General features: G+C 43.9%; 1 protein-coding gene across 1 annotated transcript in view; it reads left to right on the forward strand.

Moving 5' to 3' along the window:
- Positions 1–24,927, forward strand: part of lrguk (leucine-rich repeats and guanylate kinase domain containing) — a gene marked incomplete at both ends in the record, with an annotated part of 64,205 nt that overhangs the window by 34,288 nt on the left and 4,990 nt on the right. The window contains 7 exons of the mRNA XM_080753926.1: positions 792–888; positions 6,902–7,015; positions 8,464–8,665; positions 12,849–12,971; positions 14,979–15,157; positions 20,894–20,994; positions 24,729–24,815. Coding sequence (XP_080610052.1) covers positions 792–888; positions 6,902–7,015; positions 8,464–8,665; positions 12,849–12,971; positions 14,979–15,157; positions 20,894–20,994; positions 24,729–24,815 — 903 coding nt within the window. The remainder of the gene's footprint in view (positions 1–791; positions 889–6,901; positions 7,016–8,463; positions 8,666–12,848; positions 12,972–14,978; positions 15,158–20,893; positions 20,995–24,728; positions 24,816–24,927) is intronic.

Consider the following 24,927-nt stretch of genomic DNA (forward strand, 5'->3'; position numbering starts at 1 on the left):
TGTGTGTGTGTGTGTGTGTGTGTGTGTGTGTGTGTGTGTGTGTGTGTGTGTGTGTGTGTGTGTGTGTGTGTGTGTGTGTGTGTGTGTGTGTGTGTGTGTTTCCAGCCACATTACACATTACATGTACACATACATATGTAGAGGAACTCTATACATGCTGCATAATTATTCAACCTATATCTTGTTTGTATGTCCTCTAATCCAGGGGTTTAATTTGATGATATTTGGAATTTATTTGGACACTTGAAAAAATATTTAGTATCATTTTAAACTTGAAGTACAACGTTATTTTCAGTCAGTTCTAACCAAAATGGCAACGTTTTCCTCGCAACATAATCACTAAAATATCGTCACTGTCGGCAGAAACCTCATATCTCCAAGTTTCAAAATGTGTACGTCTTTTGGTAAAGCAAAGCCCTGCTTCATCATACAAGACTGTCGCTCAAAACTAGTGAAAATAGCCGATCTACAAGCACTGTCGTTTTCACTACTTTAGTATATTTTATAGATGATAAATACAAAACGAACGGTTTTGGACATACAAGGTTTCCACCCGACAACGGCAATATGCTATAAATATAAGGTGCTGGGAGTGGAAATTATAATGTAGGGGTGCCTCGGATTAAAACAATATTCATGGGGTGCCCTGAGACAAAAAAGTTTGGGAACCCCTGCTCTAATCTATACAGGATTTATGTCTCATTTGTGTACCATATAACGTTGTCAGTGTTCTTTTTGTTATAACAAATAAACGAGAAACCTGTTTTCCCCTGTGCTCTCTCTCACCACAGAGCGTGCCACACCACCAGGGGGCCCTACTATGGGGAAGAGGATGGGAGCGACTACCACTTCATCAGCGAGGAAGACTTCCAGAACATGGTTCACATGGTGCGTGCAACAAGCCCCCAGAACCACGGTAGAGCATTGAGGCAGCCTTGTGCATATGCAAATGCTACTAGTGGGTGACGGGGCACCCTGAGGTGCCGCGACGGCAGTCCAGGGGTGCCTGCGAGATGATTTGATTTGGAATTTATTTCGACTTGAAAAATATTTAGTGTCATTTTAAACTTGAAGTGCAAAGTTATTTTCAGTCAGTTCTAACCCAAATGGCTATTATCTCAACGTTTTCCTCGCAACATGATCACTAAAATATCGTCACTGTCGGGCAGAAACCTTGTATCGCCAAGTTTCAAACGTTTACGTCTTTTGGTAAAGCAAAGCCCTGCTTCATCATACGAGACCGTCGCACAAATCTAGTGAAAACAGCAGATCTACAACGTTGTGTGCTTGTAGATCTGCTGTTTTCACTAGTTCAGTACATTTTATAGATGATAAATACAAAACGAACGGTTTTGGACATACAAGGACGATATGCTATAAATATAAGGTGCTGGGAGTGAAAATTATAATGTAGGGGTGCCTCGGATTAAAACTATTTATGGGGTGCCCTGAGACAAAAAAGTTTGGGAACCCCTGCCCTAGTGCACTTGCGCCCTTTAGGGCGAGCTCGCATGTCGTCCTGAGGCATCTTACTAAACCTGCCACAAAAAGTTTGTAAATCTAAATTTGGTTGATTATATCTCCCCTTTAATAAACCCAAATGGTATTGTGTTTTATATAAATATTTATCGTTGATTTGTCACCTTTACAACGAGGTACAGCTTGTAAGCATCGGGCATTCGAGGCAGGAGCTACACAGCCAAACGTGTGGGTAGCGCCGACCCAAAATTTGCCAACATTCGGCCCATTATATCCCCCCTTTAAATGTGCCAAATGGTATTGTGTTTGATATCATTGTTATCGTTGATTTGTCACCTTTACAATGAGGTACAGCTTGTAAGGATCTGGCATTCGTGTAATGAGCAACACAGCCAAACGTGTGGGTAGCGCCCCTCCAAAAATTGTCAAAATGGCCTGGCAGGCCTGCAATACAGTTCTTTTGGTGTTCACCTTTGTTACTTGGGGCATTGAATGATTGCACTCTCTCACAGTAATAAGGAAAAGAAAAAACAACACATATTGGCAATTTTTACACTTTGTTAATGTTAAGCTCAGTGTCAGGGAAGCCCAAAACGAGAGTAAATGCCAGCAGAACAGTATTATTGCAAGCCATTTTGGCAAAATTCTGGTCTGCGCTACCCACACGTTTGGCTGTGTAGCTCATGCCTCGAATGCCCGATGCTTACAAGCTGTACTTTGTTGTAAAGGTGACAAATCAACGATAAAAATGATATAAAAATACAATACCATTTGGGTTTATTAAAGGGGAGATATAATCAACCAAAGTTAGATTTCCGAACTTTTTGTGGCAAGTTTAGTATATTACCTCCATGGGCGTGTGTGTGTGTATGTCCTACACGTATGACGCCTTGTTGCTTTACATGCCGGCGAGGGTTAGCCGGAACTGGATAATTTCCCTAAAATCACACCCCACTTGCAGTACCCTCGCGGGCCACCAGTGGGCCCTGGCACACAGGTTGTGTGATTGGCCGAGGAGGTCTGTGGCTTTTGGCTTTCTCTCTCTCTCTCTCTTCTCTCTCCTGCTGTCTCCATCCCTCTATTATGTAAAGACGGTGGAGGGGGGGAGGAGGTTGTGATGGATGGCAGCTTAGAGTCTGGGTCTGATTTACAAAAGAAAGTCCTTTGATGTCTGCCTGTCTGCAGACACGTGCACACATAGAAATCAAAGGGGGCTTGAGCCCCTGCCCTTTTATCAGTCTGTAAAAAGTGCCCTCTCTCCAGACCATGAATGCGTTTTTTTTTACTATGGTGAAAGTAATGCAAATGCCCCTCTTTCCATGCCATACCTGAAGGTAGCGTTCAAGAGAATTGCCTTGTCCAAACTCTCCTGAACTTGAATGCAGCGTCTTATGTTGTAAGAATTGCCCTCTCTGTGTAGAAATCTATGCCGTTACGCCACATCTTGATTATGCTTAATTCAGTGTATCACCGAAAATAGCCGACATCTAAGCTCACAACGTGTCGCAGCGCGCCAAAAGGCCCTTTTAGAAACGTCAGCCCCTGCCTCTCTAACATTCTCTGCACGTCCCTGTCTGTCTGTCTGTCTGTCTGTCTGACTGGAGGAAATGGTTCAGGTGAACTTAACTGTCTGTCCCTCCTCCTGCTGATTCCATCCATCAATCACCCCCCCCCCCCCCCCCCCCCCCTTCCCCCCTTTCTTCTTAAGTCTAGATTTACGCTCCGCTTACGTGACAATGTCACGCAGCGAAAGCAGCAGCAGACGCTTGTAGATCCGCTGCTATACCTTCGGACTGCAGCCAGCCGTGCAAGAAATTCTGCCTTTTCTCTGCCCTTTCTACTCCTTTAGAAACTGTCCTCCTCTTTTCTGTATTCTTTACCTACTCCAGTAGGTATGTGTCCATTGCCTGTCAGATAGTTAGGCAATGCTGCTCCGCACGTCCACAATGGAGCAAAGTGGTGTAGGATGATTCCTAATCCTACACCACCTGAATTTATCACCTGAACTTTCTCAACCAAATTATTTTGGGGGGTCCCCAGATGATTAACTTAATGTGCAACATTATTTTCTCACTCAACAGTAAACAAACCATGACGTTTAAGTCTATAGAGGGTATCTGCACATTTCTAAAGTGGCAATTTAAGGACTTTTTAATACCTCTAAAATGACAAATTAAACTTTGGCCAAATTGTCGAAATATTAGAGGCAGACATTGTGAAAATAGCAGATCTACATGCTCGCAACGCCTCTCAACGCGAGGCGTTGTGAGCATGTAGATCAGCTATTTTCACAATAGAACCATGTCATACAAAATGTAATGCCTCAACTCTTAGTGCTCGTAGGGTGGGGGGGTCCCCAGTTAAAATATGATTATTTTGGGGGTCGCGGCCTGAAAAGGTTGAGAACCACTGCCTTAGACACTGTCTTCCTCTTTTCTTTTTTCTTTAACTACTCTATGACCCCTTTCCAGGGATCAACAATTTGACAAAATGTGTCCATGGTAAAGGCTTGTCCTTTTCCTTGTCACATTTTATATTTCCTTTTTTACACCCAGTTAAAATGTTCTTATTTTGACCACACAACCCAATTACTGAATGTCAAGTCTCCAGGTTGTCTTCAGAATATGACACTGATTGCAACCAAATGGACCCATATGGGTCTGTAACTCTGAGTGTGCAAATGGATTACATTTTACGTTGTGAAAAAAAAAGAAAAAGAAAAAAAAAGGCTACAAATAGAACCAGATGTGGTTCCATTTGTACACTCAATTATGGGGGTCCAACTGTGGCCTAATGCATACTGAACTTGTGGGTCCTTGAAATTAAAAACCTTTGAGAGGCGTGTTCGGAAGTATTGAGAATGAGAATCCAGCCAAACCTGGACGCTCTGTGATTGGCTGGCTTTTTGGCCTGATGGTGGGATAGTTTCCTGTGATTGGTTCAGATGTTTTTGGCACACAGGTGGATGATAGTCCAACATGTGGCCATCATTCATTCTCATACAGTGTCAGGACAGGCAGGCTGAAGCAGGCAGGAAGGGAAGCACTTGTGTAAAACTCTGCCCCAGGTCTGCGTGCTCGTCCAACCCTGGATAATATCTAAAGCAGCTTTTACCCAAAACAATAAGCCAAGCCAAGAGCATGGAGACATGAGTTCAATAATATTTCTTCGTATTTTATTTTTTATTTTTTGCATTCCTAAGACAAGAAGACTAAGAAGACTAAGAAAAAAAAATATTATAGCAAATTGATTCCAGATGGGGGTACATTCATTGTAATGAAATTATTGTCTTAAGAATGCGACTAAAACAAAAGAAGATTATTGAACTCAAGTCTCCATGGCATGAGTAATCAATAGAAAAAGTCATTTTGGGGGTGAACTACTCCTGTCATCATTAAACAACGTGAACCATATCATCTCAGATCGTCAGATCTACAAGCTCGAAACGTCTCTCTTCGCGCCGTGTTTCCAGCTTGTGGATCTGCTACTTTTGATGCTTTTAGTGTGACGATGTAATATGATCAAGTAGGAGGTTAATTTACAAAAAAAGTAAAAAAAGAAAACACAAAAGGTCTGAGAGATATGAGGTTTCTGCAGGACATAGTTGTCAACATTATTTTTTTTGCCATGGACATACAAAAATAGTGGACAATAATATAACCCGAAACGCAATAAGAGATAGCCCTGAATGACCATGAAAGGTCTGTAACTCTGAGAGTGTAAAGATGGAACCAAATGGACCATTTCGTTCCATTTGTACACTCTCAGAGTCAAAGGGGGTCCTTGCAAATAAAACATTTGAGAACCACTAGTACTAGTTGGACTCCTAATGTGCCATAGTGTCGTAGTAAATAAGTGTCGTTCATATTCTGAGGAAAACCTTGGCATTCAGTAATTGGGTCTCATGATCAAAATAAGAACATTATAATGGAGTGTAAAATGAAGCAGTAAGCTACAAGAGGCATGTGGTTACCTGGTATTTTATAACGGCTGAGAGTCTCCAACCCTCACAGCCGTTATAAAATACAGGTAACCACATGCCTCGCGTGGCTTATTGCTTTTCTAAAACGGTTACAATATGGCAACATGAAAAATCATAGACACGTACCAATTAAAACGGTTCTATTTCACTAATAATTCACTACAAGGTCTGCAAGAAAGTAGTTCCCAGCTTTTTTTTGCCAACAACACAGGTGCAGATAATTGGTGCACTGTGGAACACTGCGGAAAGAAATAACGCACCTGGGTTTGATATAAACTGATTCAATGTGTGGATTATAGTCTCATATACCACAGCAATTAAAAGGGAAACCAGCCAATCAGAATCATGGAATGGAACTAGCCGTTTTAGAAGAACAGGCACATTTGTCCATGTGCGGACACATTGGTGACCCCTGGTCCCTACCGGGCTCAGTGAGGGTCATAAATTACACAGCTTGGTTTCAAACTGTCCCAGGTGAAAGTAAGACCCTGCAGGTCAAAGGTCACATGTGAGTAGTAACAAGGGTGCACGCTGTCAAGAGTTCAGCTCACATGTGGAGACTTGAGATCATTACACGCTTGGAACTGCATAATTGTTCAAGGTTGTTCTTTATTGGGCCGGCAGTGATGGCTCAGGAGGTAGAGCGGCCGCGTGGGAACCTTAAGGTTCCCAGGTCGATCCCGGGCTCCCCCAGAGTTGGCGTCGAAGTGTCCTTGAGCAAGACTCTGAACCCCTAGGCCTAGTTGCTCCTGATGAGCAGGTTGGTCCCTTGCATGGTTTCCTCTGCCATCTGTGTGTGAATGGGTGAATGTAATGCACAATCTACCTAAAGCGCACTTGTAATCAGGTTCTCATTAGCTATGGGGTTCTCAAAAATGTTTGGCTCCATCTGGGCACCCCTTTAAATAGTCTTTCCATCCAAGGCATTGTTACATTACTAAGATACAGTATGTACTGTACGTCATGAGGCAAACTTGAGAGAATATCTTTTTCCATCAGGACAAGATTGAAAATATCTTTCATACGTGGTGATTAACCAAATAGGTAATCTCTTCCTTGCTAGAGATTACTGTCATCAACTTTGACCTTGAAATCGTTTACATTTATCTCACTCAGAGAATGTCTCGTCCCAAAAATAATGGATTCTGTTTTACCAAGGTGTAGACAGTTTGTTATCTCTACACCTGGACTGACCATAGTGTTATGTTCTTCGTCTAGACCAAGGGAAGGTTCGTCCAGACCATGCAGTACGGTGGTCGCCGGTATGGACTGACCATAGTGTTATGGTGTTATAATCTACAGGGAAGATTCGTCCAGACCATGCAGTATGGACTGACCATAGTGCTGTGGTGTTATGCTCCAGGGTAGGTTTGTCCTACCATGCAGTACAGTGGTCACCGCTATGGACTGACCATAGTGTTGTGTTGTGGTGTGTTATAGGGAAGGTTCGTCCAGACCATGCAGTACGGTGGTCACCGCTATGGACTGACCAGGGACACCATAGAGGACGTGGCCAGAGAGGGCTTGGCCTGCTGCGTGCACATGGAGCTGGAGGTAATGGACTCATATTCACGAACTTAGCAGATCTACAAGCTCTCAGTGCGGCACTCAGTGCCACGCTGTGAGCTTGTAGATCTGCAATTTTTCAGTAGCTATAGCATAAAGTAATTCCAGGTTTTAAAGGACAACTTTGTTTTTTTACAACAAGGGTTCATATTTTAGATTGTAATTAGAGAAAAGAAAAACTGAGTGTTAAAATGTTTTCATTTGCTTCGTTCAGTTGTTTTATCGCGTTTACCATGCTAAAATGTGGGGCATGCGTACAAGGCTAAATATGTATTTTTAGACACAATAAGCCAGCAGTTTCTTTATTGCTATTTACAGTAACACTTCTAGCCCCCATACGTCACATCCAACCATGAAAGGTTGTGTTGTATTTTGGGAATGGGCTTATTCTGTGTAAAATGACATATTTAGCCACTTGTACGCATGGCCCCAACCACTGAAATAAGAATCTCTAAAACAATAGAAAGAAGTAAATGAAATCAATTTAACACTCATCTTTTATATTCTTTAATTACAATCTAAAATATGAACCCTTGTTGTAAAAAACTAAAGTCGTCCTTTATTCACAGCCAAATCGCCTTCCATCGCCATTTTGAGGAGGGTGAGGCAGCCAGATCGCCAAACGTCGCCTTGGGGATCATTTTCTGATCATTTTGGTATTTTTTTGACATTTTTTGAGCTATAAATGACCTTTCTAGCTTAATTTTAGTCTAAAGTTACATATTCGAAGGAAGTGACATCATCGATGACGTAACCCGGAAGTCGTTCGGCCATAACATAGAATGGGCCTTTTTACAGCATTGAATGTTGACGTTTTTCTTATCAAACTTTACCATTTTTAGACCGATCTTCATTCGGAAAAAAATGGCTGGACTGACAGATTGGTCACTCAAGAGCAAAAACGAGTGTAAATGGCGTGCGCACGACGTTCGGATCGTGTTTTATAGCTCCCGTTCGGCGGACCGGGAGACATAATGGCTGCCAATGGGCGCCGCCATTATGGGTCTACTGCTGTCCACTCGCTAGTCCAGACTCTAGGAGATTATCGTTGGGCACACTCTAGTGGATAGTACTAGTACTACATTTTACAACAATATGATCCCTGTTGGGTTAGATTAAAGCTAACTTGGAAATTAATAAAATTCCTGGCAGTATAGGCGCACAAGCCTATTGTAAATGGCTGGGAGAGAGTTAAGGTCTTTGCATACAGCTGCGTTTTTTCGGCCGAATATAGGAGCGAATTCCGGAGTACGTAAATAAAGAAATCAACCTCATGTTATATCAATCACGTTTGCACACTGCCGCCCGTTGAGTATTTATTTTCGGACCACTGGGTCCCTTGCTCTCTTTATCTCTCTCTCTCTCCTTGCCCTGAAAAACACATTTCGCAACGAAAAAACGCAGCAGTGTGCAACCGGTTATGTGTGTCTTTTCAGGGCGTGTTGAGTCTGAAGAGCAGTTACTTCGAGCCCCGCTACGTCCTGCTCATCCCCACGGCGGCGGACCGCTACGCGCAGCGCCTGAGGAGCCGCGAGCTGTACAGCCCCGGGCAGATAGAGGGCGCCGTGGCGCGCATCGAGCTGTACGCGCGCACCAACCGGGAGCGGCCCGGCTTCTTTGACAACGTCATCCCCTGTGGTCAGTGTGATGTTTCTTTTTACCAGCTTGTAAAGCTGGTCTACAGATCGTCTGCTGATGACATTTGGGATGGATGATATGAAAATGTCATGTCACGATTATTGTAACCAAACATTTTCCCAAAAATTGCAGATCTACAAACTTACAACGCGTCGCAACGTGTCGCAACGCGTCGCAACGCAACGCGTTGTGAGCTTGTAGATCGGCATGTTTTTGGCAAAGAGATTTGGTAGAGAGTGAAAAAAAGAGATGGGCCTAAATGGTACCGGATATGCAGCTCGGCAAATATAAGGTGAATTGATCCCAGGGCATGACGGAGGACGATATCACGATAAATTAAATCTCCGGGATACGATTATTGTGAGTTTTATCACGATAAACGATAGTAGCGATTATCGTCCCATCCCCTACATCCAGTATGCCAAAATCTCTGGCTTTTTAATACCATATTTGGTAAAACAGCAGGTGAACAAGTGTGAATGTATATGTTATTAGATATTATTGTAATATAAATGGTCAGAAGGAATTCATAAATATGAATTCATAAAAGGACTGTCATGTCTTGTGTTGAATAGTGAGGTTTTGTCTCCCTGCTCTTCTATTGAGACATTCAGATTAAGGCTGGGCAATATATCGATATCGAGGTATCAACATGCAAGGTATACATATCGATGAAGACGGCTTGAAACGAGGTATTGGTGTATGTGTCACATTAATTAACAGACACACTGCATGCACATAGCACATGCAAAAAAGCAGTCCATCTGTACCAGGTGTGGTTATTTCAATTAAACCATTGTTGGAAAATGGAAATAAGGCATTTCATTTCTTTACTCTATGTGTGCTGTGCAGTGTGCATGCATGGATATGATATTCGTTATCTGGGTTAAGCAGGCAGTGGACCTAAAGCAGAAAAACATTAAAAACAATATAATACAATTGTTTTTACTAATATCGTGAGTAATATATATATCAAGGTATTCAACAACTTTATCGAATATTGAAGGCTTTCCTAATATCGCTCAGGCTTAATTCAGATTGTTTCAAAGGTCAAGCCGATGGTCAAGATTCTATTTAAATACCCTGAGCAAAGCAGGCTGGCTCTATCAGCTCCGTGGTAAAAGAAATGTCAGCACTTGTGCAGTACACAGGGTTCAAATCAGGGACAGAAGAGCAAAGTTCCCTGAAAAGTCATGCGGAGAATGACTTTACCATGTCCTTGAAAAGAAACCCCCAAACAAGCATCTCTCCATCTTCATCCTCTTATCCCCAGTACACAGCCATCATGGAAATGTCCACAAGCCCTCTTTTTCATCCATGATTGCTACATTCCCCCTTTTTTTCCCCTTTACTATCCTTTTTTTACATTCTGCAAGTTGGCAGGAAAATAAAACGGGGGGGGGGTGAGAATCATAATTGGAATTTGATTACAACTCGTCTTAATCTTTAACCCATTCATGCCTAGAATTATGTTATGCTTTAACTATTGAAAAATAGCAGATATATATTTGAGTTACAAAATATACATTTGTAACTCAAATATTTGCTTCTGGGGGGTCCCTGGAACAACATATCTTGAGATGGGGGAGGGGCATCTGCGGCCAAATAAATCTAATTTTGGGGGTCCTTGACATTAAAAAAGCTTGTGAACCACTGATATACAAAGTAGAAGACATTTATAGAATCAAAAATATTCAAAGACTCGCACAGATGTTCAAGATTTTTCAAAAATAGCAGATCTACAAGCTCGCAGCTCGGCACTCGGTGCCACGCTGTGAGCTTGTATATCTGCTATTTTTAAATAGTTAAAGCACAAAATGATGGTTAAAGTGTTCACAGATGTGCGTTCCGGCCTACATGGCTTAATGTCTCGGAACGTTCTGCTCCCGCCTGGGGGGGTTTGTGTGCCCTGCACCCCCCTCTCCCCCCTCTCCCAGGGGGGGTCTGCCCCGGGCGGTCCCCCCATAGCGCTGATAAAGCACCGCTCTCTGCTTTTAGATCTATAAACCCGTACGGGCACCATTCCAATTAACATGTGTATTAAGAGCACATTAGACCGCCAACCGCTGTTTATCACCACTGCATGCGCGCGCGCGAGAGAGAGAGCGCCCAGACGTCATGGTAAGCTGTTTGCTTAATGAACTGTGTGTGTGCGACTGTGCGCGTGTGTGTGTGCGCGTGCGTGCGTGCGTGCGTGCGTGCGTGGCAACTCATCACTTTTATGCACAGCCATCACTTTTATGCACAGCCAGCTAACAGCACCCGCCACCTCATTAAACTGCAGGGTCATCATTGCCATATCTTACATTCATTAACATGAGATGGGAATTGTGTATCGACCGCTTTCGCCACCCGGGTTTGATTCAGTGTTGCATGTTTGTTTGTCGGCGTGCGTGCGTGCGTGCATGTGTGCGTTGTAAGATGCTTGACTTGCAGGAGGCTTGCCTGGGTGTAGGAATAAAGTGCCAGTTCATCAGAATGTGTTTTTTTCTTTTTTTATTCACGGAAATCCTTCCCAAGCCGGGAACTGTCTTCAATGTGTTTGCGATTCAGTCGCCTCGGAAACCCAGGATTATTTTGGCGATCGGAAGAAAAATAAGCCTGGGCAATTTTAATTGTATAAAATAAATGTAGCCGTTCAGATATCTGATTTTACATCAGTATTGTTCATGTGAACTGGTTTGTTTAGGCTTATCCGTTATAATTATAAAATCACTATGATTTATCACTTGTTTTCCACCGCGGATGACTTCCTCATTTACTCAAAGCGGACAGCAGCAGGAGTCATGTCCCCCTCCATGTCATTTCGAGACGCCGGCGAGACCCGCCAGGCAGCATAGAATGTGCCGCGTTAGGTTAGACTAGCGATTCAGCAGCTTTATCAAAGCAGACAAAGGTTTAGTCCAGGCTAAAACGCCTTCACTGTCTCCGGGCTAATATTTACAAATCACTTTAAAAAAAGTATGTATGTTATATGTTTCTAGATTGATTGATTGACTGATTGAATAATTTATTAGAAGTTTGCATAGGAATGCCAAAAAGAGGGTTTTTGTGATTTAAGGTCATGTCATGTGGTCTACCTACACAGCTTTTGTGATCTACTGGTAGGTAGATCACGATGTACCTTTTGGGCACAGTGGCGTCAGTTCAGCAAAAGCTAGGGTATGGCAAAGATGGGAGTCCTCATGGAAAATAGGCATTACATTTTGGATAACAAGGTTCTAATGTGAAAATAGCAGATCTACATGCTCAGCACGCTATTTTCACAATGTATGAAAAAAACCCGACTTTTGTTAGTTTTTTACACAGGTTTCTACGGTTTCTTGGGCTGGATATATGGCAGCCTGGAACAGTTGTTCAAGTGCAGCTAAACTTGGCATGTTAGTAAACGTGCCACAATTAACAATAATGAATTGCACCTGTGCAGCTGACCTGCGGAACCTGGGAATATATATCATTTTGTCAAGATGGGGAGAATATAATTATAAGACCTTGTTAAAGTGACCATGATGTTACATTTTGCATTTGTAGTTATTTTACTGTAATTTAACAACATAACCAGCGCAGATAGACAAAGAGACATTCGTGGATTTATATTTAAAAGCAACTTTTATTTTCCCCCCTGGAACCAGGGTATGGCAGCTGCATACCCCTGCCATACCCAATAGAGGGTATGCGCGTGACATCACTGTTGCTGGAAGTTATGTGGGAACACGCCTACTGAGTGGCAAAAAGCTAATTTCTGCCATTGACATCTCATACATCCAAACAGAAAAGTCCTATCTGATTGTATTAAACAAAGTTAACTCACCAACATTGCGGCTGTGCTGAAAGATTGAATTATCCTCTTTCTATCTGCAAAGTTTTTGTTTCATAAAAATCCACCATAGGCATGTTATGAGCTACTTTCTGTCAAGATATTCTGTGCCGGTTTTTATTTTTCCAAGTGTCAGAGTTTGGAAGCGCTCGTTTTCTACAACACAACATCCTGCTGCCTCCTGCATTATGTGCAAATTAGAAACAGGTGGTATGCAGGGCCGTTGAGTGATTTGCAACTAGTGCTTCCAAACTCTAATGCTCCATGCTGCTCAATGTTTTGCCACTCAGTCTAGATTAGGGTGGCGGGTCCCAGTGGACGTGCATACCCTCTATAGACGCCCCTGTTTGGGCACCCCTGTTCTAGATGATCCAGAGGATGCCTACCAGACCCTGAGGAAGGTGATGAAGGAGTATCTGGGCGTGGAAGAGGAGCAGACAGGATGTGATGTCAGCGAGCACGCAGAGACCTCGGACCAAAGCCCTCTCGGTGAGTCACAGCAGTGGTTCTTAACCTTTGCAGGCCGCGACCCCCACAATAATCATATTTTAACTGGGGACTAGGGCTGTCACAATTATTACATAATTGTCTAATCGCAATTATTTTACATAATCGCGATTATTTTTCATAATCGTCATAATCGTGAATGTTGAAAATGTTTCATATACATATTTTTTTAAAGTACAAAATTGTGGAAATAGCAGATCTACAAGCTCACAACGCGTCGCATCGCGACGCGTTGTGAGCTTGTAGATCGGCTATTTCCACTATCAATGTTATTTTTTTAAGTAGAAAGTTGTCAAATATGTCCATAATTTCTTTGTAGGTTATGTGTCATATCTGCCATGTGCAACTTCAAAGCCTAAAAGCCAAACAGAAATGTAATTATCAACGACAAAAACACAATTAAATCGTTAATCGCAATTATTTGAGTGACAATTAATCGTCATGTAAAATGTCATATCGTGACTTACTGGGGACCCCCTCACCCTGACGAGCACTAAGAGTTGAGGCATTACATTTTGTATGACACGGTTCTATTGTGAAAATAGCAGATCTACATGCTCACAACTTACAATGTGAACATGTAGATCTGCTATTTTCACAATTTCTCAAAAAATTGGACCATTTGGCCAATGTTTATCATTCAATTTATCATTTCATTAGAAAACTTTAGAAATGTGCATATACCTTTATACACTTTATGTTGGTTTGTTTACGGTTGAGTGAGAAAATAATCCACAATAAGTTAATCATGGGGACCCACCAACATGATTTGGGGACCACATGGGGTTCCCGACCCACATGTTGAGAACATCCCAACTTGGAGATCAGCATTTCCGGGAGGTCCCCTGTGCACGTGCGCATCGGGTTTTTCTCGGATTTTACTCATTTTTCTACGGTTAAAAATGGTTAAAACGGTTCTGCACCGCGGCGGAACCATTTTAGGCTTAATATAATCAGGTTAATTTATGATGTCTTTCTTACCTATTTGGTAGAACGTTCTGACACTCTCACAGTGAGACACACACAACAGCCTGCCTGGAGGCTGCCGTGCGTCGCACAGGCTGACGCACTGCAGCTATGTCCAGTTGTATGTCCAGCGAAAAGAACCGACAGTTGTAGTACTGTTATTTTATTCATATTAAGCAGCTGTCAAAAGTTTACTGTTATGAGCTATCCTTCGCGCTTAATGAGAACCCAGTCTCTGCATCTGAGACCAGTGGTTGGTCACTTTTAGACGCCCACATCTCCTTCATTTGCCAGATTGATAGTTCGACGACGAATGAGAACACATGTATTTGCATCGCGGGTCGCAGATCCGGTTCTAGACCGGATCCAGCTGGATATGGCAGGCATTTGCGGGAGCGGCCGGGATTTCCGGGAGGTTTAGTGCCACTCGCGGACGTCCGGGAGGAGACGCTGATTTCCGGGAGACTCCCGCAACATCCGGGATACTTGGGATGTCTGCAATACGCTCGCTCCATTTATACTCCCCTACAAAGCCAAAGTGGTGTAACTAAGAAAAGAAAATCCCCCCCATGAGCGGTGCCTACTTTTAAATAAATGTGTATTTCAAAATAGTATTTATTTTTATATTAAAAATATATATTACATTTTATTTTAAAACAAACAAACAAATCTAATACATTCCATAAATAAAAACAATATAATAATTAAGAAGTAGTGAAAATGGCTGATCTACAAGCTCGCAATGCTGGGCGAAGTGATGCATTGTGCCTTTGTAATTCTGTGCCAATGTCGTGTAACTGAGGGGCTTAGGGTTAGTGTTAAAAAAAACGGCAATTTGTTTTAGAAAATTGCTGTCATAAAAAAATGATGGCCTCTCCCAATAATATGTTTGTGTGTGTGTGTGTGTGTGTGTGTGTGCATGTGTGTGTGTGTGTGTGTGTGTGTGTGTGTGTGTGTGTGTGTGTGTGTGTGTGTGTGTGTGTGCATGTGTGTGTGTGTGTGTGTGTGCGTGCGTTGCTGCAGAACCAGCGGCAGAGGTTCAGACCACCCTGTCGGGATCAGGGCCCGGTGGTCCTCCGGAGGTGGGGGACCACCACTACGGTACAACCTACCTGAACCGGGTCCGGACACAGCTCCGCACCCCCAAGACCCCCACCGTGAGTGACGTCATCACTGTCACGTTATACCACATCGACTGCCGGGTATTAACCCATTGACAAGTAGGTCAGGAGTGGCTTATTGTCGGTATCAGCCGGCAACACGCAGGAGTCTGTCCCCGTTACAATGCGCTAGACCTCTGGGAGATGGTCCATATATGGGCATTCCCAGAAACAAAATCCCTTTTATGCCCATATATGGGCATAAACTGGCCCAAGATCCTGCTTTACTCTGATTTACACCCTACCTTCCCCGAAAACGTTAATATTAAGTCCATATATGTATATGGATATATTAATAAAGGATACAATACATAACATGTCCATATACAGTATGGGTATTCCCAGATGCCCTGTTAAGCCCCTATCAGAGTGTAGTCTTTTAAAGTCAGAAAACTACAACATTACGTCATTACCCCCGGTGAAGAGCCATCACCGTGGACCTAGACATCTCTCCTCTGTTTTTACCTTCAGACATCTCCCCATCACCCCGTTCACTGATTGGTCGATCTAGACCAATCAGTTTGCCCCCTGGTTTCAGAGGCACAGAGGCGCGGTGATAGGACTTAACCGTGAGTCCGTGACTATGATGGCCATCACATTTTTAGGTTATAGCTTATCACCTAAAAGTTGAGGTGATAGCTCTTCACCTCAGACTCTGATAAGGACTTTAGGGTACCCTCCAGGTCCTAACTCGCCAAGGCCCTGCTTGGCTTTACTAATACGTGTTATGCCCATATATGGAGATCCCTGTCCCAATGCCATCAATATTAAGGACATATCTGGGAATGCCCATATATGGGTATGTTTTGACATAACATTGTTGACTATCATGCAGGGGTCTCCATATATGGGTAACTGGTCCAATATACATCACTGGCCAGATGGCATGTCGCCCTGAGGCGTCTTACTAGTAGAATATATTCTACAAGCTCACAGCGTAGCACCGAATAGTTAAAGCATAAAATAATTTTCAAATTAATAATGGATTCTCGGTCTTAAAGCTATACTATGTAACTTTTTCCAATAAAACTAATCTTATTAAATCGCTAAAGTTTTAGAACACCCACTCCATTAATTTCAGCCCCTAAAGCCTTCTGTAAATATGTTTTGTATGATCCTGGCCGGGGACCGGATTTCGCTGCAAAATTACATCATCTGCATCTTTCCGTATACGTTATATATACGTTGGCCAATCACAGCACGGATCATACACTACCGGCCAATCACAACGCGTCTTGCCGTCTCTTCAGGAAGTAGCTTGCCTCAGCAACAGTGTTTACGCTGGTGTAGGAGTCTTGCCTGTTACTCCCCAACACCTGGTCGCAAAGGGACGTGAGACCCCTCTACGGATGCGTATCGGTGAGGTGGAGGCGGTCGCGTTGGTTTGTGGCCCCGCTCCGGTGGTCCGCGGCGACCCCGGTCGAAAAACGGCCGAAAAAAGCAATACTGCTACTGACCAGTAGTTGAGCAACTTCCATAGTATAGCTTTAACTCTTTTACTGCTTCATTAAGGATCTTTTGTTTTCTTTTTTGGCACACACTGTCATCAAAGTACCTTTGCGATTTTATAAAAAATATCCATCCATTGTTTCCAACCTTTTTTTATTATTCCAAGGACCCTCAAATGAGAGCCCCTGGTAGTGCGGTGGTAGTACTGCATCTGCCCACCACTGCAGAGTCTAGAAGCAAGCCATTTACCATGAGAGGGAGTGGGTTGTTGTCTGATTTACCACTGTTTCAGGGTTGTGGCACGAGGCGAAGCAGAGTGCCGACCCTCGAATGGTAAATTGCTTTTCTACCACTTCTACCATATAAATGAATGAAAACACAGTTGCAACTTGCAAGGTATTTGCATTTGTCCAACTGCAACACAACAATGGGCGGGGTCCAGCCAACTCAAGGTTGTTGACTGATTTACCACTGTTTTAAGCCAATCAGAATCCAGTATCTGAACATGTGACCACACAAAGTGGTAGAACAGTGGGTTTTGAGTCAGGGACCGCAGAAAGGAAGATTTGTTTAAAAAAAAAAGGAGGGACGTTAAAAGGATATTTCATTTCTCAGGCTTCTGTGAACACCCCGGCCAGTTTCTCGATTCAGCCTTTGGATTTTTGATTTTACAATTAATCAGACGCGCCCCTTTTTGTACAAACCCATTGTAACTTCAAACTATAGCCCTGCACTGCAGCCAATGTTCAATGAGATTCAGAAAAATCCACGTATTTTGGATTATTCTCCCTGATTGTGCTTTTGGTCAAAACAAGCCTCTTTCTGCGGGCCATAACTAAAGAACGGATGGTCGTGGACAACGATCAGTCTGGTAAGAACACTGGAAAACCATGGCAGAGGCTACCGAAATAATCAACTGATACTGGGCAGTCGATGTATTAACCATGTTAGATTCTTCGGAAACGCCTGTCCTTGGTTCTGGTGACTCAAACTGCCCTCCTGATAATTGAGGGTATATGTTTTTTTTTTATATTTTCTTAATTCTATATAATCTTTTTAATTTTCCAAAAGAATCAGAGGATGGTACCAGTCGAGTCTTTATTTATTTTTTTGGGGGGGGAGGTATTTTTATTCGTTGGGAGTCATGGCTGCCAGTTCCCACCTGATGTCGTACGGGAGTTCAGACTGCTCCAGACCGTACTGAATAACCGCTAGCTTACACATCGTCTTTAGACTAGGGTTCAGGGGGTTCAAGTCTAAGATGATGACCGTCTTTCCACTGAAGGCGATGATACGATCTCCCACCATGCAACAGCCCATATGCGGGCTGGACAGATCCCGTTCTTTCCCCTTAGAGAAGTTGGGCTCAACCTTCGTCCAGGAAACGGTTTCTGGACTGAACTTCCACAGATGACTGAAGGCATGGCCCCAGTGGAAGATACCAAATATGTACAGCTCGCCATTGTGGGCGAAGACTGAATTATTACTACGCTTGCATCCGTCTGGAAGAGGCTGTGCGTTCAGCCAGCAGTTGGTCTCGGTGTCAAACACCCCGACGTACTTAGAGCCCCCAATTACAAACATCTTTGTCCCGATGATGGTGGCAGAGTGTGGTGCTGAAGCAAGAGGTGGAATGCCTCTGGCGATAATTAAAGACCAGACCATCGTGCTGGTGTCCAACTTGTGGGTGTCATTAGATGGAGCTGGTCCGTCAAACCAGGTCCATCCTCCATGGATAAACATGACCGTCCCCAATACACAGGCTGAGGTGTGGCTCCTCAACTCTGGAACATCCCCAGAGACCCAGGGTTTCGACCATACGTGGGAGTCGAGATCGTAAGCGTAAAGCCCGCTGAGGGCCGGCCATCCTCCCCAAATGTAGACTGTATCTCCTATCAGCACAGCTGTGTGGCCCTGGATCTGATGTGGAGGTGTGTAGGGAGGTTTCGCCGGGGGCAACTTAGTCCAACGCAAGGACACTGTGTTGAAGACGCTCACACCAAACTTCCATTCGGCTCCAAAGGCGTACACTTTGTGCTTCACTGCAACAACGGCACACTCCGAAGGTTTTGGTCCTCCTCTCGTATGCAGTGCCCAGCAGAACATTATCACGCAGTAGTTATTAAACTTAAGTCTTGCTCTGTGAGAATCTACAGTCGATGAGTTGGGTTTTAGCAAGTCAAGGAAGTCGATAACTTGTAGATAGCAGTCACAGTTAGGTTAATTGTTCGGCTACACAGTAGACAGTGTGATCAGCAGCGTTGACGGATAATGTTCGGGTGAAGTTCGTACAGGCCGGTGGATGCGTTGGCAGAAGTTGCTGACTGACATTGTGTTTGTTTGATGATCCATTTTAAAGGACATGGATTTGATGACAACCTTGTGATGTCATTGAGTGATGATGTCGTTGCATAGAAGATACTGTATAATCACCATGACAACATTCTCCAGATTTAACATGAGACAAACCCGGAACTAAAGGTTCCTACGATTGGCTGCTAGTTTAGCTGCCAATCCCCCCCGGCTGGTACCAAAAGGAATATGTTCTACATTGGACCCTATTCATTTTACATTCGATTTTCTTACCTTAATTGCGACTTAAGGTGATGTCGGCACATCATCATGTCATGTCTCCGTTTGTTTGGACGTGCACACTTTTTCACAGCCTATGGTAGCCCCACGGTCACTGAAGTAGATATTGGACCCCGTCGTCATAAGCCACACTATATTCCTTAAGATCTTCACACTAAAATGGCTATTTTTTAGAACGGACAATCTGGTGAAAATCTACTTTAGTATCAACCTTTCTCTGTCCCAGCAAGCAACACGTTCTCGCAGGATCTAGCGCCAGTAAACATTAGCAAGATTTGCCGTCAGGCGCCCACCTATAGGAGGCCATTTGTAGGATTTGTGTACCATGTCCCGAGATGGAAATAGCAAGACACGGCAATTCCGTTTTACTTCCCTTATCTGCGTGACATAGGAGGATTCCTTTTTATGAGGCAGAAGCAGGTTATGAGTTTATTCATTCCAATGGGACAGCTAACGTGAACACAGTTTCTGAACCATTCTTTAGCTCACTGGTCACTGGACTAAATATTGGACCGATCGTTACATGCCAACATTTTCATACTAAAATGGCTTTTTTCTTGGACCTTTTTCCCAGCAACACACTCTCGCGGGATCTAGCACCAGTAAACAGGACGTTTGCGAGATATTCTGTCAGACGCCAGTGCCCACTGAAAGGTCGCAGTATACCATGAGAAATGTCGTAGCTTGTCTCCGTCTGTGTCAGTCCTTCAGTCAGTACACATTTCTACAGTCTATTGGTTCCCTTTTCACTGTGACATCACTCTGACATCATATGCTCTGATGTCACTGTGATGCAGGGGAACCACTCTTAACTCATTAAAAGCCTCAGAAATTAACGGATTAAAATATCCAGAGTGCCCCGGCCCCATTCACTCCCGTTATCTTATTTTGAAGGCCAGAAGTCCACGCGCTGATTACTTCCGGTCTGACGTCATCGCATCCTGCGCCGGAACCAGTCGTTGTTATGTGGTGCCATGCTGGATTGCATCGGAGTATTTATACATGTGTTATATAAGCGAGCATCTGCCTCCATCTTCGCTTCTAAAGTGTAGTTTTGAGATAATGGACATTAAAGATGAGATCCCCCGTCCACCTCAATGTTATGGGATGACTATTTTGTGCTCGTGGAGCCGTGATGATGACAAATCAGCGACGGATTTCGTCTCCGGAGGTTCCTCCATTCTACTCGGTATTGTACTCGCCGTTACAGTAATAGATTACTTTTCGCGAGATATCTCGCGATCGGCACTACTAGTACTCGAGTACTTTTCGCGAGACATCTCGCGATTGGCACTAAATCGGTTAACAGAATGGGTTTGCTGCTCTGACATCACACTCTGGCTTCATGTCCCTTTTATGCCCATACATTTTATACCCAAATATAGTCGACAATGTGATGTCAGAACATTCCCAGATCACATTTGCAAATGAATTACATCCTTGTCCGTTTTATGCCCATATATGGAGATCCCAGTCCCAGTGTCATCAATATTAAGGGCATATCTGGGAATGTGCATATTTGGTAATGCCCCTATATGAGTATGTTCTGCCAATCTCAACAGGCACTGTTGAGATTGGGTAACTGCCTTTTAGGGCGAGGTTGCATGTCGCCCTGAGGCGTCTTACTAGTAGGCTGTGTGTACCATGTCGCACTCTAGTGGCTCCAACCAGGATGTCATATCTTGGTATATCAAAAATCTTTGCCAATGTCCCATCGTTGTGGTTTTGCTCCTGCAGGAGTTGGCTTCCATCCGGAGAAGAGAGAAGCTGGTGAGAGAAGCTCTGGTCGTGCAGCAGTACCACCCCAGCCCTGCAGGAGGCAGTCTCATGTTCAACAGGTTGTTCCCCAAGAGTGTTTTATTGTTGTTGTTTGTTTGTTTGTATGTTTGTTTGTTTTATATGAACGCCCTACTAGATCATCATACTAGGTAAACAGGCACTGCTGCGGCCGCTGGCGAGCGACATATACTACACATCCCATGATGCAACTTTTGAAATCTACTTTAAAAACACTTCGAACGCAGAGAACCGTTTTTTTTTTCTCACAGCGACACTGTGGTCAGCCGCGGTTAGGATTTATATTTTCATCTGAATGTAAACATTACGGCCGCCATTACAAGACTGTGAATTTCCACAACATGGACACGATTGTGGCTTCTGTGGGGCTCTTCAAAATAAAGCGCAAGTGAATGGCAGCACTCTACAGCCAAATAATTTTGGTTCAGATTCTCGTAAATTCGCCAAATTTGGCACAGATGTTGTCCATAACATACTTAATCATTTTAAGATGGGTGCCAAGATGGGCACCCCATGGTACTGCCATATTGCGCAATGCAATTGGTGTCCCATTAACTTTACATTACAGGGAAAAAAATGTTTGCAATGGATTCAGAATCATGAAAACCCCCTAGTTTGACCAGTTATATGCTACTTAAAGCAGATCCTTTTTTTCCCTGTGATGTAAAGTTAATGGGACACCAATTGGATTGCGCAATATGGCAGTACCATGGGGTGCCCATCTTTGCACCCATCTTAAAATGATTAAGTATGTTATGGACAACATCTGTGCCAAATTTGGCGAATTTGCGAGAATCTGAACCAAACGGCCCTTTTATTGCCCTGGGACCCCCGACTATGTGGCCCCATGGAAAAAAATAATTAGACCCCTGCATTAGACTGTAAGGTCGTCAAGGCTAGGACTAAGTGCTACCGATTAAGGTGAAGTCTGAAGAGGTGAGCCTTCAGAATACGGCAGGGACGTGCAGAGAATGTTAGAGAGGCAGGGGCTGACATTTCTAAAAGGGCCTTTTGGTGAAAATATCGACAAATAGCAGAGCTTGGAGGTTGGCTATTTTCGGTGCTTGCTGCCACACTGAACTAAGCATAATAAGTCAATACTGGAGATGTGGCGTAACGGCATGGATTTCTACACAGAGAGGGCAATTCTTTCAACATAAGATGCTACATTCAAGTTCAGGAGAGTTTGAACAAAGCAATTCTCTCTTGAATGCTGCCTTCAGGTATGGCATGGAAAGCGGGCATTTGCATTTCTTTCACCATAGTAAAAACTGCATTCATGGTCTGGAGAGGGCACTTTTTACAGACGTGAAAAGGGCAGGGGCTCAAGCCCCCTTTGATGTCTGTGTGTGCGGCAGACAGTACTCAAATAAAAGCACCTCAAAAGTGTGCTTAAGGTACAGTACTTGAGTTATTGTAGTTACAGTCCACCCTCCACAGCTTCTCAACGAGGCTTCTGTGTAGAATGAGCAAATCTTTTTTTTTAATGATTTAAAAAACGTTGCCAAAAAGCAACGCTGGGCCTTGCAGGGCTAAGCCACGGAGGCAGGTGCTGGGAACGGCATTCAGTCTGTGGCCCTGTCCAGACGACAACGTATTTTGAATCCCCGGGGCTGTAAAGCCACGAACGCCCATGGGTGTCCACATGCAGACGCATGCAAACGGAGGACTAGCCGAATAGTTTCCAAAACTCCGGCTGCAGTGCATTTTTGTTACCCGGGCGTATTTATTTTGCCTTGTGGACACCGTAAACGGAGAAGTTCTTTGCTTGCATGCTTACGTCACCTTGTGCTCCTCGCCTCCTCCTCCTTGCTATGAGAAAAACCCATGGTAGTCTCTGGAGCGCATTCACGACGTGTTAACATTAGAGAGCTCAGCTGTCTTGTTTAGGGATGGAGCCCTATTTAGCCTAATGAATGATTTTAATGATATGTGTTACTCTTGTCAAATGTCATCTTCATAAATGGTGGTCAGCCACGATCTCACAGTCTCAAAAGATACCAGTTATGTTCTGAATGTGTTTTCTCACATAGCTTTCCACCGGCTCAATAAGCTGGATCGATAAGGTGCTCATTATCAATAACGAGATACAGCCCTAGTCTTGTTAACGGAGCATATCTGACGCGACGCGACTGCCTCTTCTCTTTGTCAAAATGTGAATATCAAATGCCAATATCAAATGATTTCAAGCATAATGGAGACATATGCAGGCATATTCCAGCCCATTCTCATCAGTTGTCTGACGCTTTGAAGGTGAGAATATGTTGATTATTCACGGCATGTGCCTCCTTTTAAATTATTTCCACGATCAGCACAAGCAAAAAAAAAAAAGTCCGTCTGAGAGAGCGCACCACTCTCTCTCTCAATACTAAGTGATGCTTGCTTGACCACAAAGTTCTGATTGATAGAGTTACATTCGTTTAATGCTGAGAGAGAGAGAGAGCACACCACACTCAACGATTCTTCTCCCCTCTCCTGCTCTGGAAATATTTCGCGGATTTATATTAAATGAATGTTTAAATAGCAATTGTGCATGTTAAAGTGTGAAGATTGTGAAACTTGGACGATGCATATAGCCTATAGATAGCTGCTGCAATGATTGCATGAGAGCAGGGGGACACGGCCACCGGCTTCGGTGACGCGCAGACAGGGATTTATAGCGTTTTGATAATACCGTGTGGACACACATTTTTTTATACACGGGCCCGTGTGGAGGCGTAGAGGTTTCAAAACGAGTCAGAAACCCCCGGGGATTTTTTTATGTATAGACAGGGCCTGTATTAGTAGGGGAGGAAAAGCCTCACGTAGGGGAGGGGCCTCGCAAGGCCAATGACGCCTGGCCAATCACAGCGCGTCTTTTCCGGGACTTGCCCGCTTGCCGTTACATTTAGATCAGTGGTCTTCAACCTTTTCAGGCCAAGGACCCCTTAGCTGAGAGAGAGAGATGAAGCAGGTTTGACAGCACAATCATCAGTGTATTTTGGATTCATGTCAATGTGTGTTTTCAGATATTTAACCACTTTTTTATTTAACCACTTTTTTATTTAACCGTCAATACTTAATAAAGTTTACCTTTCACTCTGTACTTAGTGTGCTCTTTTTCCCCTCTACACCGAACCTCTTTGCCGAAAATAGCCGATCTACAGGCTCACAACGCCTCGCAGCGTGAGGCGTTGTGAGCTTGTAGATCTGCTATTTTTGGCTAAAGTTCTCAGAATATGGATGTTAGGGTTCAAGTGGTTAATATAAAAAGGGAGAAAAAAAGGTTTTTATCACACAAAGATTTGAAGGCCCCCCTGTAGTAACTCTGAGGACCCCCTAGGGGTCCCGGACCCCCTGTTGAAGACCCCTGATTTGGATATCAGGCTCAAGCCCCCAGAACCCTGGGGGTGCCCTGAAACCAAATGGACATGGTGGCCGTTTTGAGGTACTGCAGTTGGGGCCACTAACCACATGAACGCACATAGGCTTCTTTGTATTGACGCGCGTTCATACCGGAAGAGCTCGTTCATGAATTGGAGCCCCAGCGCGTCCATGAACACAAACTATGACGAAAAATGCGTCACAGTGGCCCCACTACGTCACGGTTTTACTACGCGGAAGGAGGGGTGAAAACGCCTCATGCGCCGGGTGAGCAACTCAATGCAAGTGGACGGGCGGGGATATCTGGTGTCCTCTCTATTCTTCTATAACTCTAAGCCCATTGAGGACCATAAAAACGAGACAACAATCTGCAATCTGGATGTGTTTCCTGTTTCCTGTCTGCCGTCCTCAGATTGGCACAAACAGCGCCGGCATCTCTGACCTCACAGGGTCGCGACCCCACTGACCTTCACGGCCACGATGTCTGTGAGGACAGCAGGTACACGCACGCACGCACGCACGCACACACACACACACACACACACACACACACACACACACACCACTAATAATCGACATGTCAGTGCATATAGTAGTACTGTATATGATAT

This window comes from Nannobrachium achirus (assembly GCF_963921795.1).
Source record: "Nannobrachium achirus genome assembly, chromosome: 23".
NCBI lineage: Eukaryota > Metazoa > Chordata > Actinopteri > Myctophiformes > Myctophidae > Nannobrachium > Nannobrachium achirus.